General features: G+C 44.5%; 1 protein-coding gene and 1 non-coding gene across 2 annotated transcripts; both read left to right on the forward strand.

Annotated features, from left to right (window-relative positions):
* The first annotated feature begins 3,831 nt into the window (after nucleotides 1-3,831).
* Nucleotides 3,832-5,427, forward strand: LOC123507275 (extensin-like). Its single transcript, XM_045260048.1, has 3 exons — nucleotides 3,832-3,845; nucleotides 4,527-4,548; nucleotides 4,864-5,427. Exons 1-3 carry the CDS (start codon nucleotides 3,832-3,834, stop codon nucleotides 5,425-5,427), a joined length of 600 nt encoding a protein of 199 aa, XP_045115983.1.
* On the forward strand, nucleotides 4,485-4,557 carry Trnav-aac. Its single transcript has one exon. It is a non-coding gene; the product is annotated as a tRNA-Val (tRNA).
* Nucleotides 5,428-18,790: the final 13,363 nt, after the last annotated feature.

Here is an 18,790-nt window from a genome sequence, read left to right on the forward strand (position 1 = left end):
ACCACTTGACATCAGCTACAGCGAGATCTTATTAGTTATTTCATTTATTTGTTCATGGTAATACTTTAACCCCTTCAGTACTGGAACGCATTTTTAGCATTAATTTTTGGTGTGATTGGACAATTTTATTTACATTAGGAAGTGTCTATAAAGGTCAGAAAATGAATAACCAGAGTCTTCGCTATTTTATTCCTCACATAAGTTTCTGAAGCTGTAAAAAATCACCAAATAGTAAGCAGAATGAATATGGAAACGCGTCATGGTATTGAAGGTGTTAAGACTCACTAGTAATGATGCATAGACTCAGGGCTGTTAGTAGACTTGTGGTAGCCTGCTTGCTTGTAGTTCTAGTAATGGCCATGCAAGCTTTGGTTTAAGTTACGTGGTGTGGGTTTCGTCAGTGTTTGCTGGGATGTGTGAAAAACAGCTACAAGCATGTCCACGTTGGGAGAATTGCATTTACTTGTTCTTATGTTTTATTGGTGTTTTTTTTTTCATTCATACTAGAGGTTGGATGGTAAAGAAAAAGTAATTTTGTGCGTTTTTCCCTTCAAAAAATGTTCCGTGAATTTATCTCTCATTGATTTGTGTGTTTTTTCTTTACCTATTTGTTTAGTTATATTTTCCTTTTTTTTTTCAAAGCGTCTTTCCCAATTACACGTATTTCACCGCGGTAGAGAAGCTAAGCAACTTCAATATTGGTAAATTCTGGAATGTCCTACTTGCTTCTCTATTTCAAACTTCCTGTCACTTAACTTCATATGAGAGAGAGATTTCAAGACATTTATCCCTTTTTTATTTTGGTTACTCTGTCGGACCTGCAAGGGGAGTGGCAACTAAGTGGGCCTTTTTATTGTTTTATCTTGTTCTTGGCCAGCTTTCCCCTCTTACATAAAAAGAATGAAAAAAAACATATAATAGATAACTGAGGAGCACCGTGTTTTATAGAGCTTTTGTAGGCTGTGGTTGGCTGTGGTGGGCCATGCAGGGATGTAGGGTGCCTTGACTTCCTCCCCGTTGTGTTGGTGATGGTGGTGGTGCAGAGGAGAGGTGCAGGTGATGATTACAGTGTGGTGGTGTGGGTAGTGATGGAGAGGGTGATGGTGGTAGCTTGTGGAATGGGAAGGAAAGGGAAAAGTTGGAAAAGGTACTGGTGGTGATGGTGATGGGCGAAGGAAGGTATGGGTGATGGTGTTGGTTTGAAGTGGTGGTGGTTGTGATAACAGAGGTGGGAAGGAAAGGGATCCTTGGGACTGATGCGGGGAGGAAGAAGAAAAAGGAAGAGGAGGCGGCGGCGGTGGAGGAGGCAGCGTTGGTGGTGGTGGTGGTGGCAGTGATAACATCTCTCCTCCCCGCCGCTAGGACACCGACCGTTCGCTAATTGCCGCTGACATAATGACTCGTAATTAGTTTTATCAGCGGAATCTGTCCACGATAACGCCTACGGTTTGTCGTTAAGTGTGTTTGTGTGGCGGCGAGACAGACCGACTCCAACCTGCCGCACTCCTCCTTCTCCTCCTCCTCGTATGTGTCCGCCTCCACCCATACCTACTCCTCCTCCGCCTCCTCCCCCTTCTCTCTCCCCTCCGTTAATTGTCTCCTCTTGTCCCGCTCACCGGCCTCTCTTCGTGTTACAAGGTGATGTAAAATTCCTTCTTGATAAGTGTGTGTGTGTGTGTGTGTGTGTGTGTGTGTGTGTGTGTGTGTGTGTGTGTGTGGGAGGGGCTTTACGGGTTGGCAGTTCGTCTTAGAATCAAGGTAGAAATTGAAAGTCCTTCGTTTTAGTCCGCGTGGATGGTGTGATATGACGCATTCTACAAAACACATCAATTCTACATATTCTCTTCTCATTGACTCCTCTTTTCTCACACCACCCTGTCCCTCCTCCTCCTCCACCACCACTTCCTTCACCACCTGCTTCAACTCTGCCAGGAAGCACCAGCGATCAGTCTTCATAGTCCATATCACCACTTCAGAAACATGTAATTATCGCTCTTCGCACCTTCCTTTCTCAACACGGACGCAGGAAATTGGGGATCTTGATGGGAGGAACGTGGGGAGTGCAGAGTAGGTGGAATGAAAGGAAGGAAGTGACGGAGAGGCAGATGAGTAGTGTCCTTCTGCCTTGAGGACGCGAAGAGACGAGTGTAGCTCAGGGTGGATATAGAGAGGTTAGGGAGGGAAGTGGACAAGATGGTGGGAGGAAGGTGAGGAAGTTGGCAGTACATGAAGAAGAGTGGATAACGTGTGTGTGCTTCATGACATCACGAGTAACCACAAAAGGAGAGTCTTGTGTTGTCTCTGTGTTGTGCTTAGTTATACGATTTCTCTCTCTCTCTCTCTCTCTCTCTCTCTCTCTCTCTCTCTCTCTCTCGTTCAGTCCATCAATCATAATATCTATCCGGTTACATTTATCTGTTCATTCACTCATTTAATTCCTCGTTTTTCCTTGCTTTCCTCCTATCCACCGAACAACCCATCCACTCTCTCTCTCTCTCTCTCTCTCTCTCTCTCTCTCTCTCTGCGGCATGGCGAGGCAGGGGATGTTTGAAGGGCTGGGGGCGTCAGTCGGCCTCCTACAGGTGATATGCTTATTAGGAGTGTTGTTTTGCTGTCAACTGACTGGTGGGGCGAAGGAGAGACGCCTCAGCCTCCTCCCATCACCCGCTCCAGACACCCTTCACCCTCCCATCACCCGTCGCAGACACCCTTCACCCTCCCATCACTCGCCACAGACACTCTTCACCCTCCCATCACCCGCCACAGACACACTTCACCCTCCCATCACCCGCCTTAGACACCCACCATTCACCCATCCTGCCCCAGACACCTTCATTCACCCATTATCCGCTCCAGACACTCTTTCATTGACCCATCACTCGCCACAGACACTCCTCATTCACTCCCATCACCCGCCACAGACACCCTTCACCCTCCCATCACCCGCCTTAGACACGCTTTTCACCCATCACCCGCTCCAAACACCCTTCATTCACCCATCCCGCCCCAGACACCTTCATTCACCCATTATCCGCTCCAGACACTCTTCATTCACCCATCACTCGCCACAGACACCCTTCACCCTACCATCACCCGCCTTAGACACGTTTTCACCCATCACCCGCTCCAAACACCCTTCACTTAAATCACCTGCCTTAGACATCATCCATTCACCCATCACCCCCCCAGACACTTCATTCACCCATCACCCGCTCCATACACCCTTCATTCACCCATCACCCGCCCCAGACACCCTCCTCCCTTCCATCACCTAGACACTCTTAATTCACCCATCATCCCCCAAGACACTTCATTCACCCATCACCTGCCACAGACACCCTTCACCCTCATATCACCCGCCTTAGACACTCATCTTTCACCCATCACAACCTACATTCACCCCTTTTCATTCTTCTAGTAACTTAAGTCCTCGTTTTCTTTTCATTGTAGCTAAATTTGTGTTGACTATTCTTGGTACAATGTTTTCTATTTTTGTCTTTTTATCTATTTATTTGTTTAGTTAGTTAGTTTAGTTAATTTAGCTGTTGTTTTTTCTGTGTGTGTGTGTGTGTGTGTGTGTGTGTGTGTGTGTGTGTGTGTGTGTGTGTGTGTGTGTGTGTGTGTGTTTGTTTATCTGTTTATTTTGGTATATTTAACTGTTTTTTTTATATTTTTTTTATAGTAAGATGTATTTTTCGTTAATTTCTTCCTTTTTTTCCAGCATTATTTACTATACATCAAATACCGTTTAGTTACATTCTGCTGCAACGGTACAGTATTTTCACCATTCTCGAGAGGTGATTTTTTTTCCATCCTTGAGGTAATATAATTATGGTCTTCCTCAGGTATATAAATACTACGAAATATCGGTCTTCTCTCTCTCTCTCTCTCTCTCTCTCTCTCTCTCTCTCTCTCTCTCTCTCTCTCTCTCTCTCTCTCTCTCTCTCTCTCTCTCTCTCTCTCTCTCTCTCTCGTATAAATCTTTTTCTCATTGTAGCTCATCATTCTTCACCTATGTAGGATTCGTTCTCTGTCCATAAGATGTGTGTGTGTGTGTGTGTGTGTGTGTGTGTGTGTGTGTGTGTGTGTGTGTGTGTGTGTGTGTGTGTGTGTGTGTGTGTGTGAGTGAGTGAGTGAGTGAGTGAGTGTAAGTATAAGTGTGAGTGACACGCGAAATAGTCCATGAGGTGAAGTGTGTTTGAGACCTTGCTTGGGTGGCCTGGAATAAACGGAGAGTGAAGAGAAGGCAATGGAGAAAGTCAGAATAGAGTGATGGTTGCAGAGTAGCGAGAAAAGAAAGTACAACAGAGTACAACACACCTTCCTTACCCGCTGGTCAGATACTGTGGGGGTCTGTGAGGGAGCGCTAAGGGGAGGAAAGAGAGGGAGGTGTCTATATATCTACTTTTCCCTCTCTTTCATAGTCCTCCACTCATGATGAAGCCACGAGGATGCTGATGGCTAGTGAGAGTAAATGGTATCAGGTGCTCATGGTGTAGTGGTTATCACATCTGTCTAACACACAGAAGGTCCCAGGTTCGAGCCCTGGTGAGCACAGTCTATTTTTATTGTTATTTTTATTATTATTGTTGTTGTTATTATTATTATTTTTATTGTTATTGTTGTTGTTATTGTTATTATTTTCGCTATTATTGTTGTTATTTCGAGGGAATTATGTGACTGATATTTTTTTTGCCTATTACGTGAAAGAGGAAGAGGGGGAAGGAGGAGAAAGAGGAGGAGGAATAGGGGTAAGAAGAGAAGTAAGAGAAAGAGTAGGAAGGAGAATAGAAGTAAGAGTAGAAGGATAACAAAACGACGACTTGATATCCCTTAACTCAGTCACTCCCTCGCTACCCTCAGACCCCCACCACTGGCCTCCTCCAAGAGCCCCACCACCCACAGCCCCCCTTAAAACCCCCCCACCACCTACAGACCCCTCCAAGACCCTCACCACCTACAGCCCCTCCCCTTAAAAACTCCTCACCACAGACAGTCCCCTTCAAGATCCCCACCACCACAGACAGTCCCCCTTCCAAGATCCACACCACTTACAGCCCTCCTTCAAGACCCCCACTACCACCCACAGTCCCCTCCAAGACCCCCATCACCTACAGCCCCTCCTTCAAGACCCCCACCACAGACAGTCCCCTTCAAGACCCCACTATAGTCCCCTCCAAAATCCCCAACAACCACATATCCCTTGAAGACTCCTACCACAGACAGTCCCCTTTAAGACCCCCACTATGGTCCCCTCGAAGAATCTCCACCAACCACAGACCCCTTGAAGACCCCCACCACAGAGAGTCCCCTTTAAGACCCCCACCACAGCCCCTCTCCAAGACCCCAACCCACCTACAGCCCCCCCTTAAAAAAAAACTCACCAACACCACAGACCTCCTTCAAGACCCCCACCACCACAGATAGCCCCCTCCCCACCTCCAAGACCCAGTTCCACCGCTGAGACTAACGAACCACGCACGCTCACCACGGACGCGACACGGCAATTTACGTTCAACCCAAAACAAACATCTTACCCCTCGCTCAGCCCCCTCAGCCCCCTCAGCCCCTCTCCCCTCCATGTCCCCGGGTAAATTAGCTGAAGCCACCGAAAACCGCATCTGTACCGCACTAGTCCGGTAAATCTCCATCGGGGCTCTTAAACCACTATTCCTGTCAACCTAGAGTGGCTGGGCGGGGTTGGCTGATGTTGTGATGGTGGTGGTGGTGGTGGTGATGGTGGTGGTCTGAGTTAGCTATTGAGGAGTGCAGTGGGGTATTCAAGGGTGTTGTCTGTGTTGTGTGTGGTAGTGTGCATGGTGGTGATGTTGGAGTGAATTTATGTATGTTATTGTGAGAAGATGGTGTTGATTTGTAGTGTCGTTGTCTGTTTAGTGGTGATGTAGCAAGTGGTGTTGTTGTTTTAGCCCTCTTCAATACTGGGACACATTTTTACCTTGAGATTTGTGTACGATTAGACGATTTTATTAACATTAGGAAGAGTCTATAGAGGTCAACCGATTAATGGCTAGAGTCTTCACTATTTTAATACCCCACATAAGTTTCTGCAGCTGTATAAAATCACCAAATAGTAAGCAAAATGAATACGAAAACGCGTCATGGTACTAATGGATTTAAGTAAAGGCTATGACAAGTAGAAAAATAACATAGTAGCAGTTGAGTAAGACGTAAATAAAGAAATATATCGAATGACTACTTTATCCCCTTCAGCATAACCTTCATCTTAATTGCTGTCCTTTTAAATAGAAACCATTCACGTGAACTTTAAGCAAAACCCGAAGCAGCATATTAAGGACCTACGGAAGTGGTGAGTGTTGAAGCCGATTAGTTACTTAGCCTCCTTAAATACACCCTTCACTTTACATAACCGGGTCTCAGTGTTTATAAGTCCTGGCGTCCACTGCTGTCTGGTTATCGGTCACCTGGACAGTCTGGACAGCCGCGCCTCCTCGCAGACCAGACACAAGCCTCCTCGACACCAATTACGGTGTGGGCGGTAATGGATAGAGAGGACAGTGGGTAACCGCATGCTAACGGGGAGGATGGCGTGTGGGGAGCCCTGTGACAGCCGCTGACCAAAGGGGGACCACACTGACCTCCGACCGCCGCCCTTCACCTCACTTCTGGACTGCTGCTAAGAGAGGGAGAACAGATCCCGTCGCTCTTTTTTTTTTTTTCGCTTTTCTTCTGGGTTGTTGTTGTGTTTAGTTTAAACTTGTAGATTTTTTTTTAATCTTTTTTCACTATTTTTCGGTTTTTGCTAATTTCGTTTAATTTCTTAGATATTGATCAAGAATTTTTTTTTTTTTCAATTTTTGCAAGTTAGTTTTGTTTCACTTCTCAGGTAATCGATAAGGGATTGTTAATTACTGAAATACTTTTTATTTATCTATTTATATATCCGTCAATCTATTTTCTAATTTATCTATCTCTTTATCTACTTATTCATTTAGTTATATATCGGTCGATTACTTATTTACTGACATCCTAACTTGCTTATTTATTCATACCTACCATTATAATTTGTGAGCAACGGCCAGTATTGTGGGTAACGCGTCGTGTGGTGCAGGTTGGCATGGGTGTATACAGTAATAGCGCTTGTGTTCTATTTATGCTCGCTGTCCTCCTTATTGCGTTGGTCGTGGGGTGGGGACGGGAGGAGAGCGAGAAGCAGCGTGTTTCTTGGCGCCAGATTGGAGTGCCACGTGTGGTGTTGGCAGAGTGGTGAGGCGGGGCACTAATTATTTTCTTTTATTATTTCCCATTGTTTTGTTTTGTTTTTGGTCCGGTTCCACAGTCCTCGTATATTATCCAACGTTTATATTTGTTCGGACGTGTACTAACAAGGTTGGAATTTGGTGAGACAGCTTACGAAAAGACTGGAATTGGCCCACGCCTTTCCAAAGCTACCTTATCAGCTGTTCAAACGTGGCTGTGGAATCTATTACGGCTGAAGGGTTTGCTTGGTTACCTAACAGACGGAAAACGAGTGACGTTGAAACTGGGCCTTTGTTATAGGTCAGAGAGAGAGAGAGAGAGAGAGAGAGAGAGAGAGAGAGAGAGAGAGAGAGAGAGAGAGAGAGAGAGAGAGTTTTGCCCTGTACAAATCTTCATTACTTGACCAAAACATTACAAGTCCGGGTAAACAAGTAAACATGAAAGGATAACTAACTTCTCTATCCCGAAGAAGGCGCCGGAGAAGAGAGTATAGCGAAGGTGCTTTTCGAGTGATGGGGAGAGGATGTACAGTCGCCAATATGTGTGGGGAACGAGTACTGAAGGTTAATGTTTGACGATATCCTCAGCTGTTTGCTAAATCATCGTGCTGGCGGGAAGGTGATGGTGGTGGTGGTGGTGGTGGCAGGGGTAGGGGGTAGGGGTAGTAATGGAGCAGCGGTTGATAATGGTAGCAAAAGTGACAGGGGAGAGAGTTTAACGATGGGGTTCAATACACACACACACACACACACACACACACACACACACACACACACACACACACACACACACACACACACACACACACACACACACACACACACACACACACACACACACACAGTGGTTACAGCGCTGGCTTCACAAGCCAGAGGACCGTGGTTCGATTCCCCGGCCGGGTGGAGATATTTGGGTGTGTCTCCTTTCACGTAGCCCTGTTCACCTAGCAGTGAGGTACGGATGTAAATCGAGGAATTGTGACCTTGTTGTCACACTCAGGCCTATCCGATCTCATCACTAATAAATGGAATGAACACCTTTCTAGATGTGAAAGAGCAAAATGGTGCTCATTTATTGCTTCACTTCATTCATGCTGGAGGGAATCCTTCCAGCTGCTTGGGAAAGGACTGGCCTTGACAGAACCCTTGCACTGATACCTTTCTGTTGGACCTGAATGTTTCCCTGAATGCTGCTTTAATCTCTTACGTGCAACTCTTATTGTGATAAAGCAGAATATTTTTAAAACTTCAATGTAAAACTTTCGTCTTTTGTAGAAATGTTTTCCTCTACGCTTGATATATTATAGATGTTTTTTTAATATACAGATGTTCAAAACGATATGGTTTTGTGCAAATTATCTCCGAAAAATACAGGAGAAAATGTCTGGAAATTCTCTCCGCCTATTGGATGTTTTTTTTTTCAGAATTCTTAACATGGCAGTTCTGTAATACATATGTTGGTTTATATTCGAGACATGAGATTCACTAAAGTTTATACCTTGTAAGTGTACATTAGTATTCTTCAGAGATGACAGACAGGTGTCCACACACAGCGGCGAGACACAGGGAGGCACACGTGCGCTACGTCCGCCGTCCATTAGGCAACACTGCCACCCTTCTTCCCACACACCTGCATGTCAATGCCAGCCTTACCTCACCTGTCGTCTCCATAAAGTATCATTGCTCTAATTCACATTAAAATGGTGATATATGGAAAAATATACATATTCAAGTGGCTGAATAGGTTGTTTGAATGGCGTATATCATGAATTGGCTCACGGCGCACGTGTCCCTCAGTGCCGTGATGAAAGCGGCCTGCACTCACCTGTGCCGTGCCACGTGCTCCAGTTAGGCTTCTCGTTATCATGTATGAGCTGCGTTACTTGTGTGTGTGTGTGTGTGTGTGTGTGTGTGTGTGTGTGTGTGTGTGTGTGTGTGTGTGTGTATTCACCTCGGTCGCCTGCTGGTCACCCAGCCAGTCTTCCCCGTTACGGAGCGAGCTCAGAGCTCATAGACCGATCTTCGGGTAGGACTGAGACCACATCACACACAACACATACCGGGAAAGCGAGGCCACAACCCCTCGAGTTACATCCCGTATCTATTTACTGCTAGGTGAACAGGGGCCACACATTAAGAGGCTTGCCCATTTGCCTCGCCGCTTACCGGGACTCGAACCCGGCCCTCTCGATTGTGAGTCGAGCGTGCTAACCACTACTCTGTTTGTGTGTGTGTGTGTGTGTGTGTGTGTGTGTGTGTGTGTGTGTGTGTGTTTTTAGTAATAGAAAACAAGACGTCGTACTGAGGTAGGGAAGACCGATGAGTAGCCGGAGGACGTACAGGACCTTGAGAGAGAGAGAGAGAGAGAGAGAGAGAGAGAGAGAGAGAGAGAGATGATGATGATGATGATGATGATGATGGCAGGGTTACTGACATTGAACTTGTGATCGGAAAGCCTTGTTATAACTACCAATCAAATCTTTACCATTATACACCCCTCATGCATACTACTACTGTACTACTACTACTACTACTACTACTACTACTACTACTACTACTACTACTACTACTACTACTACTACTACTACTACTACTACTACTACTACTACTACTACTACTACTACTACTACTACTTACTACTACTACTACCCGCATTCCCACTCCCTCGTTTCCTCCCTCCCTCCTTTCCTCAATCTCTCTCTCTCTCTCTCTTTTCTTCGGTGGAAAACCACAATTACCAGTGACGGACGACGGGCGATGGATGGAAGTGTGAAGCAGCAATAACACACTTTGCTCGCCACCCATTTGTAACCTGCTGATGTGCTGTTTGGCCGCCCCGGGGACTCCCTGCCAACTGCCGTGAAAATGTTCCTTTTATCGACCAATTTTCGACCATCGCTTAGAGCCTGGAATAGCTGAAGTCCTCTAAAGCAATGGAGAGATGAAGGATGTGTGGGGACGAAATAGGTACCTAGGAAGAGAAAGAAAGAGAGATTGTGAAGTCTTGGGAGGAGAGAGTCTTTAGTGGAGGTTGTGGAGGGGGAAAGGGGTGCTGGTAAAAACGGGATAAAATGTTCTGAGTGTGAGTTGTGGAGTGGGAGATAAAAGTGGGAGAGTTAGTGGAGATTGTTGATGTGCTTTGTGATGGAATGTGCCTGTGGATTGGGATGTGTCTGGAGGCTGTGTGTGAGTTGTGGAGCGCACGAGGAATGAAGATGGTGCAGTGGCAGGTGAAGGTTGGAGAATGCGTGAAGTTTGTGGTTTTGGTAAATGTGTTTTGTGATGGAAGAGAACCCGAGAGGCCTGGAATGTGTGGAGGCTGTGTCAGTGTTTGGATCACAAGGTGGTGGTTGTGGTGATGGTTGTGGTGGTGGTGGTGGTGGTGGTGATGATGATGGGTGTTGATGTAGTTCTTGCTTCCTTTAAAACACGCACAAACTATTTAACTTCATCTCTTATTTTTCCCAGATTCTTCGATTATATTTTGCACTGAAGTGACTAGTTAGAGTTAAAGAAACGGCAAATATCCTAATTATGTAGAGAATTAACGTTTATTTTTTCAGAATCATCAAACACCTAAAAACTATTAGTACCTCTTAACAAACTGTGTACCTAGACGCACGAGAGCCATCAAATTAACAAACACACTGAGTTCTTAACATGTATTACCATTAGACACATATTTGCATACCCTACCACCTCCATCTCCTCTTCCTTCGTTCCTCCTGAGTTGCAACTTAATTTAAAGATGAAGAGAGCGGGAGAAGGAGAAGGAGAGTAAGGGAGGAGGAGAAAAAGACACATGGGTCGTTGGCTTTTATTATTAATGTTCCGACCTTCCACGTCCATCGTATAATTGGGCGCCGCGCCTCACTAACAAGCGCTGGGTTCTTGTCGCTCCTCGATGCTTCGCTGATCACTGAAATTACACGCCGCCACCACCACCACCGCCGCCGCCGCCGCCACCACCGCCTGCCTTGCCGCACTTCCACCGCATATCTCATTAATCGCGTGTGTTTGTCCGGCTGTCCAAATAGTTTGCCAGGGTGAAAACTTGTAGACATGGAGAGAGAGAGAGAGAGAGAGAGAGAGAGAGAGAGAGAGAGAGAGAGAGAGAGAGAGAGAGAGAGAGAGAGAGAGAGAGCATGTAGATAGAAATAACCAAAGAAAAAAAGGGAAAAAAGCAAAAATTAATCCACCAACTGAACTCAATACACCATTTTTACAACACAATCGTAGCTTCAACATACAGATTCCCTCACGCACACCACCACCACCACCACACCACCACACCACCACCACCACCACCACCACCACCACCACCACTGCAGTAGAAAGACGAGGAGGACGAATAATTCAGGGGTGCGTCTTTGTTTACACCGGATCAGCTGATCGTGTGGGCCAGTGACAGGAGAGAATTTATGGTCAGGCCGTGAAGAATGTTGCTTGATGGGCGCTGCTTCTTGTCCCGCGCGCCACACCAGCTCTTTATTTGGAGACGGAATGGGGCGGTAGAAATTACTTTGCAAATTGATCAGTCTATATTTCATCTTAGTTACACGTGATTCATTATTTCTGGGAGGAGATGAGGGGTAAGAGTAGGACGGAAAGAGAGAGAGAGAGAGAGAGAGAGAGAGAGAGAGAGAGAGAGAGTGTGTGAGTGTGTGTGTGTATTGTCTCCATCACCATATCAGCTCTGTGACGTTTCTTTGACCGTTTCTTTGACACCACCACCGCCACCAGCACCACCGCCACCACCACCACCACCACCACCACCACCACTTCTCTACACATTTTTAAGTTTCGAATGAATGTTTGGAATGACTGTTTTGCACGCGTCCCTTTCCCTCCTCCTCCTCCTCCTCCTCCTCCTCCTCCTCCTCCTCCTCCTCCTCCTCCTCCTCCTCCTCCTCCTCAGGCAAGATCAGAGCTTGCTATTTCAATGCCCGTAGTTTACGAAATAAATTTAATGAGCTCCAAGCTCTTATACATCAAGAAAACTATGACATCATCGGCATCACAGAAACTTGGATTAATACAACACACAGAGATTACCTCGCAGAATACTCACTTGATGGCTATAACATTTTTAGTAGCGAAAGATCTCACCGTACAGGGGGCGGTGTAATGTTTTACGTTAAAAGTAATCTTCGTGCTCGTGTGATGCCAACTTCAACCATTGCAAACATAGATGTCAATTTCATTCATATAGAAAATAAATCCCGAAGAATATCATTAGGTCTCGTCTATCGTCCTCCAGCCCAGTCACCCGCCACAGACGAACAATTGTATGAACAAATCGCGGACATTTGCTGCGTAAACAATTGCATAATTATGGGAGATTTTAACCTTCCAGTCACAAGGTGGGGCGAACCACTGACAGCTCACGCTGGCCAGCAGCTGTATAATAGCATGCTTGAAAGCTCCCTCCACCAACACATCAAGCATCCGACAAGAGGAAACAATATCCTTGATATCGTTCTAACAAATGATGAGAATACTATTGAAAATGTGGAAATTGGACCAGAATTCAGTTCCAGCGATCATCGCACCTTAAAATTCACCATAAATTTTGACAAAGGAAAAGTGAATGAAAGTAAAGAAAAAGTGCCAGACTATCGGCGTGCAAACTACACAAGACTCCGTATGCAGCTTGCATCCATTGACTGGAATATACTGCTGGAAACACCAGATGTAGATAAGACATGGGAGGTGTTTGCTGAAAAGATAAATGATACAGCTAAGATGTGTATACCACTAAGAAACAGAAGGAAACTACTAAACACCAAACCGAAATGGTGGAATAATGAAATTAAAAGCTGTCTTCTAGCAAAGAAAGAAGCATACAACAAATACAAATTAACACAGCATAATAATGATAAATTAGAGCATGACAGATTGCGTAGAAAAGCAAAAAAGTTGATAAAAAGCAGCAAAAAATCTGTAGAAGCTCAGATCGCAAACTCCTGTAAAACCAACCCAAAGGAATTTCACAGTTATGTAAAATCCAAAAGAGTCTTAGCCTCAACAATTGGTCCACTCATAACAGAAAACGGAAACCAAATAGATAACGAAGCTGAAATGGCAAACGTCCTAAATAGATTCTTCTCAACAGTCTTCACGACTGAAGATGTCCAAAATAGTCTGCCCATGCCAGAGCCTCAGGCACAAGGCAAAACACTGCCTGACTTCATAGTTACAGAAAATGAAATCCTCACAGTCATGAACAGCATGAACGTAAACAAAACGCCTGGACCAGACAAGATATCACCCAGGCTTCTCAAAGAAGCGAAAATGAGCTCGTGAAACCACTCACGATTATATTCAATAAAACTTTACAAGCAGGAAAGTCCCCAGGAGTGGAAGCTAGCAAATGTCACGCCCATTTTCAAGAAAGGAAATAAATCACTCCCAGCTAATTACAGACCAATCAGCCTTACTTCAGTAGTGTGCAAGCTGATGGAAACGATAATCAGAGATAAGATTGTCAAATTTTTAGAAGAAAATAAGATCATGAAGGATTCACAACATGGTTTCAGAAACAAGAGATCCTGCTTAACAAACCTACTAGACTTCTTTTATGAAGTTTTTAACTCGTATGACGAGACAAAAGCAGTGGATGTTATTTATCTTGATTTCCAGAAAGCTTTCGACACTGTCCCTCACAAGAGGCTAATCAGCAAAGTAAAAGCTCACGGCATAGCTGGAAATACCCTGAAATGGCTGGAAGACTGGCTCTCTGACAGAAAGCAACGAGTTGTTATAAATGGAAAAGAATCAGAGTGGCACAATGTGAAAAGTGGTGTTCCTCAAGGCTCTGTATTAGGACCAGTTCTTTTCATTGTTTATATTAATGATATTGATGAAGGAATCACTTGTAAAATAAGCAAATTCGCGGACGACACCAAAATAATGAGCAAAGTTACATCAACGTCACAATGGCAAGAACTACAGTGTGACTTAAATAAACTGACACGCTGGGCAGAAAATGGCAAATGAAATTCAATATAGAAAAGTGTAAAGTCTTACACATTGGAAGTAACAATGTACAAGCAAAATACGTAATGAGTAATGTACCTCTGGAAAGTGCTGAGAATGAAAAAGATCTTGGTGTTGTGGTGTCTAAAGATCTCAAGCCGAGCAAACACTGCACAGAAGCAGTAAAGAATGCAAATAAATTAGTTGGGTTCATTGGAAGAACCTTTGAATTTAAATCAGAAAAAGTTATCCTTACTTTATATAACTCATTGGTGCGTCCTCAGCTTGAATACTGTGTGCAGTTCTGGTCACCATATTACAGAAAAGACATTGAAAAACTGGAAAGGATCCAGCGTAGAGTGACCAAGATGATTCCGAGATTGAGAAACAAGCCGTATGAGGAACGACTGGAAGCATTAAATTTATTCAGCTTAACAAAGCGCAGGATAAGAGGAGACCTAATCGAAGTTTTCAAAATTTTTCAGGGATACAACAACCTTGATGTCAATAAATATTTTACTATTGATCATTCCACCATAACAAGGAATAATGGATTTAAAATTACACCAAAACGCTTTAAAACCCACGAGGCAAAGCACTTTTTCTTTAATAGAATAGTTAACATTTGGAATAAGCTTCCTTCAGAAATAGTAAACAGTACTTCCATTGCATCATTCAAAAACAAAATTGATAAATATTTAAAGAATAACCCCCAACAAGCTCTCTTCTTGTCTGAATAATTAAACATGATACTATATTAACTTTCTTATAGATAGATATGTAGAGTTCACCGTAGGGTGAATAATAGAATCTCCTTTCATCCTTTCCTGTGAAAATTCCATGTCAGTTTTTTCCATACTGCATGGTACTTTTCCAAGCTATTTTCCATGCCAGCGAAAGCTGGAGGGAGTGGTGGGTGGGGAGGAGCCTTCTCCTGTACTGTCCTGTCTCTCTTATCTGTAGCCAGTTGGAAGTAGTTACCAAGCAGCCTCGAAAGGACCAACAGGTCTGTTGCTGTTTGGCTTTCCTTTGTATTCCTTTGTATTTGTATTCCTCCTCCTCCTCTTCCTCCTCCTGCTCCTCCTCCTCACCTGTTCCCATCTTTCCTCCCTTATCTCCTCTTTACTTCCTCCTCACCCCTTCTCCCCTTCAACCCGTTAGAGTTCTACAGCCCCTTTCTCTTCCTCCAGCTTCTCTCCGATCTTGTACACTCTCACCTCTCCCCTCTCCCTTCTCCCCTCTCCCTCAATCTTCTCCTACATCCCCTCTCCCCTTTCCTTCTCCCCAGCTTCGTGTTCTGACCCTACAAATTTACTTTTCCCACAAAACCGGACTGAGGGTTGCCTGCTGCCCTGCTTCTTCTTCTCCCTCTCCTCTCCTCTCTCTCCCTCTCCTCTCTCCTCTCCCTCCCTCCGATGCTTGAAATTAATTCCTGTTAATATGTGGTAATGAAGACCGGCGAGCTACCCTCCCACCCACCTCCCGTCTCTCTCTCTCTCTCTCTCTCTCTCTCTCTCTCTCTCTCTCTCTCTCTCTCTCTCTCTCTCTCTCTCTCTCTCTCCCTCAATCCCTTCCTTCCTTCCTCTTACTATCCTCCTCACTAACCTGTCCTTGTTTCCTCCTCGTCCCCTCGTAACACATCCTCCTCCTCCTCCTCCTCCTCCTCCTCCTCCTCCTCCTCCTCCTCCTCCTCCTCCTCCTCCTCCTCCTCCTCCCCTCCAGGCCCGCATTATCGCCCCCGTTACCACCGTCCGTATCACCATCATTATCTCCACCACCGTCATTACTAGCGTCATTATCACCGACGCTACCGATGATTACCGCTACTCCCCGCCACCACCACCACCACCACCACTGCTAGCTTCCACCACCATCATTTCCACCTCCACCACTACCACCGCCACTACCACGACCAGCACCACCGCGATGTCTCGATTCCTTTCACAAATTCCGCAGTTCACCTCCATCACTATCAGTACTGCATGTTATTCCAGTGTTGAGTTAGAAGCAATAGGAACTTATTAATTGGAAGATGAAGACTACCTTAACTCCTTCTGTATGGGGACACATTTTTAGCCATGAGTTTTGGGTGTATTAGACGGTTTTATTTACATTAGGAAGGGTCTATGGAGGCCAGAAGATGAATGGCGAGAGTTTTCACTATTTAAATTCCCACATAGCTTTCTGAAGTTGTATAGAATCACCAAATAGTAACCAGAATGAATAAGGAAACGCGGCATGGTATTGAAAGGGTTAAGACTATTGCTGTGACTTAACAATAGAGTAATAGAAAAAATATGTCTTTACTTTCTACCGCTAACATCAGGTACGACCAAAGAATGACCACAAGGGTTCTTATTTTTAGTTTGAGAGGGACATTGGCCAAGGGCAGCAATTGTACCTTCTTCCCCCAAAAAAGTCCCACTAAGAGTATCTGTCACAAAAAGAAAGGTAAAAAGCATCACCAGGAAATTGGTGGTCTAAAATTTTTCCTCATGAAAGAGATCACGTCATAGGAAGGAGGGAATACAGAATACCAGGTAAAGACAGACTTAAAGGAATATAATAAGAGTGGATTTAGTTATGGTTCCGCAACAGCAAGATCACATGGCACCACACAAGACCAGAAAGAGCAAACTGTGAGTAAGAGCAACCTGTGCCTCAAGAAACCAACAGACCAGGAAACCAAAACACCAAACACTACCAAAGTTACAAGTACGAGAACTGAAACCGAAGGAATTAATAAAAAAAAAGAAAAAGAAAACCTGAAATGTAGGCCCCCATCAAACCAACCCAGCTCTCAGTCCCATTTTAAACACCCAATCCCGCTCTCAGTTCATTCCTAACCCAGAGCTCGATCTCCAAGTAAGCCCCATTTCTACTCTAAGCCCAGGCGTGGCAGGAATGGCTGGCAGGCGATCGAGCTGTGCCATTCATTCCCTGCCTTCTAATTTGCCTTAATTGGACATTTAATATTGGCTTACGGTGTCGCAGGGGAGGAGGGAGAAAAGGGGGAAAGGTTTTATAGCTCTGGGGTTATTAGTGCTGGGACGGCGGGAGGAAGGGAGGGGGGAGGAGAGGTTGGTTTGCAGGTAGGGAGGAAGGGAGAGGGGTTGTGAGGGAAGGAAGACTGCCAATGGGGAAAAAAAGGCAGGAAGGGGAGATGTTGTGAGGAAGGGGAGCCTGTGTCCGATAAAAAAAAGGGAAGAAAAGGAAAAGAGATGTGGTGGGGAAGAATAGAGAGAAAGGGAAAGGAAAGAAAGGAACACACTATGAAGGAAGGATAGAAAGGGAGACAATGAGGAAAGAAAGTAATGAAGGGGAAACGGAGGTCTTGTGAGGGAAGAAACGAGGAGGAACAGATATAAGAAAATAGCAGATACGGAGTTTATTTTGGTGCAACACAATGTTATTTAGTAAATCAGATAGTTCTTGTTTTTCATTTTTATTTTTTACCGTTAATATAAAACCAAATTAGGAAAATGAGAAGGCTCCTAGTGGCCGTCCCTTCCTGCGGCAAAGAGCGTCGTTATGTCCCATTCGAGGAAGAGATATGGACATTTTCATAAAGCAGCGTGAGAGAAAGTTTCCGTGTCACGTACATGAAAGAAGCTTAATTTTCTAATTAGCCACACAACTATGGCAATTTCTAAAGGATGAGAATTATGAATGTTCCATAGTAATCTCTTCAAGATCAAAAGTTATGGAGAATTAACAAGAAAATTTTGCTTAAACGCTTTCCTGTGACACAAAAATTAGGACCAAGGAATTGATACTATACAATATGTGTCATTTTCAGATGTTTAATGAAGTAAACTATTCCTTAGAGAGAGATTTTTTTTTCTAGCTCTTTTGCTTCACTGAAAGAAAACGCGAGATTTATTGCTGGTTTGGGTGTTACATTCCTTTATAATGACCAACTCGTCAATCTAACTTAACCTAACTTAACCAAACTTACAGGCCCTTATTCTGAAAGGCTTTGCTCTTTCACATCACTACTTTCCAAAGGCTCCTGTTGAAAATATTTGTTTTTTAAGAGTATTTTTTATGCTTCTTGTGATAGATTGGCAAGATTTCTAGTTTATTGAAAGGAGAATCTGTCTTGAAAACCCACCTAGTTATCTATGTGGCCTTGCAAAATTATCGCAGTGAGAGAGGAAGGCGTTTCTGAATACGGGCGTTAATGTAACCTAACTTACTCTAACCTAACCTAACTATACCTAACATAACGCAATCTAGCTTCACAAAATCAAATCAAACCTAAGCACAGGACACACAGATGATGGAATTACGTGTCCAGGGTAAATTTAACGTCCTAATCGAGAAAGGGAAGGAAGACCCCTATCCCTTATACAGTTTTAATTTGCTTAGTAATTGCCTGAGAAGAGATGTAGATAAGACAGAAGGGGAGGAGAGGAGAGGGGATGGAGAAGAGGATATGCTCATTGAGAAGGTTCTGAAGGAAAGAGATCAGGTAGAGCGATAAAGAATGGGATAAGAGAGAGAGAGAGAGAGAGAGAGAGAGAGAGAGAGAGAGAGAGAGAGAGAGAGAGAGAGAGAGAATTACAAGTAGA

The sequence above is a fragment of the Portunus trituberculatus genome, chromosome 21 (genome assembly GCF_017591435.1).
Source record: "Portunus trituberculatus isolate SZX2019 chromosome 21, ASM1759143v1, whole genome shotgun sequence".
Taxonomy (NCBI): domain Eukaryota; kingdom Metazoa; phylum Arthropoda; class Malacostraca; order Decapoda; family Portunidae; genus Portunus; species Portunus trituberculatus.

Excerpts from the sequence above, each read along its gene's own strand:
- LOC123507275 (XM_045260048.1), top strand. Across the intron at positions 4,549-4,863 it reads GGTCCCAGGTTCGAGCCCTG|ACCCCCACCACTGGCCTCCT; the intron begins GTGAGCACAGTC and ends CGCTACCCTCAG.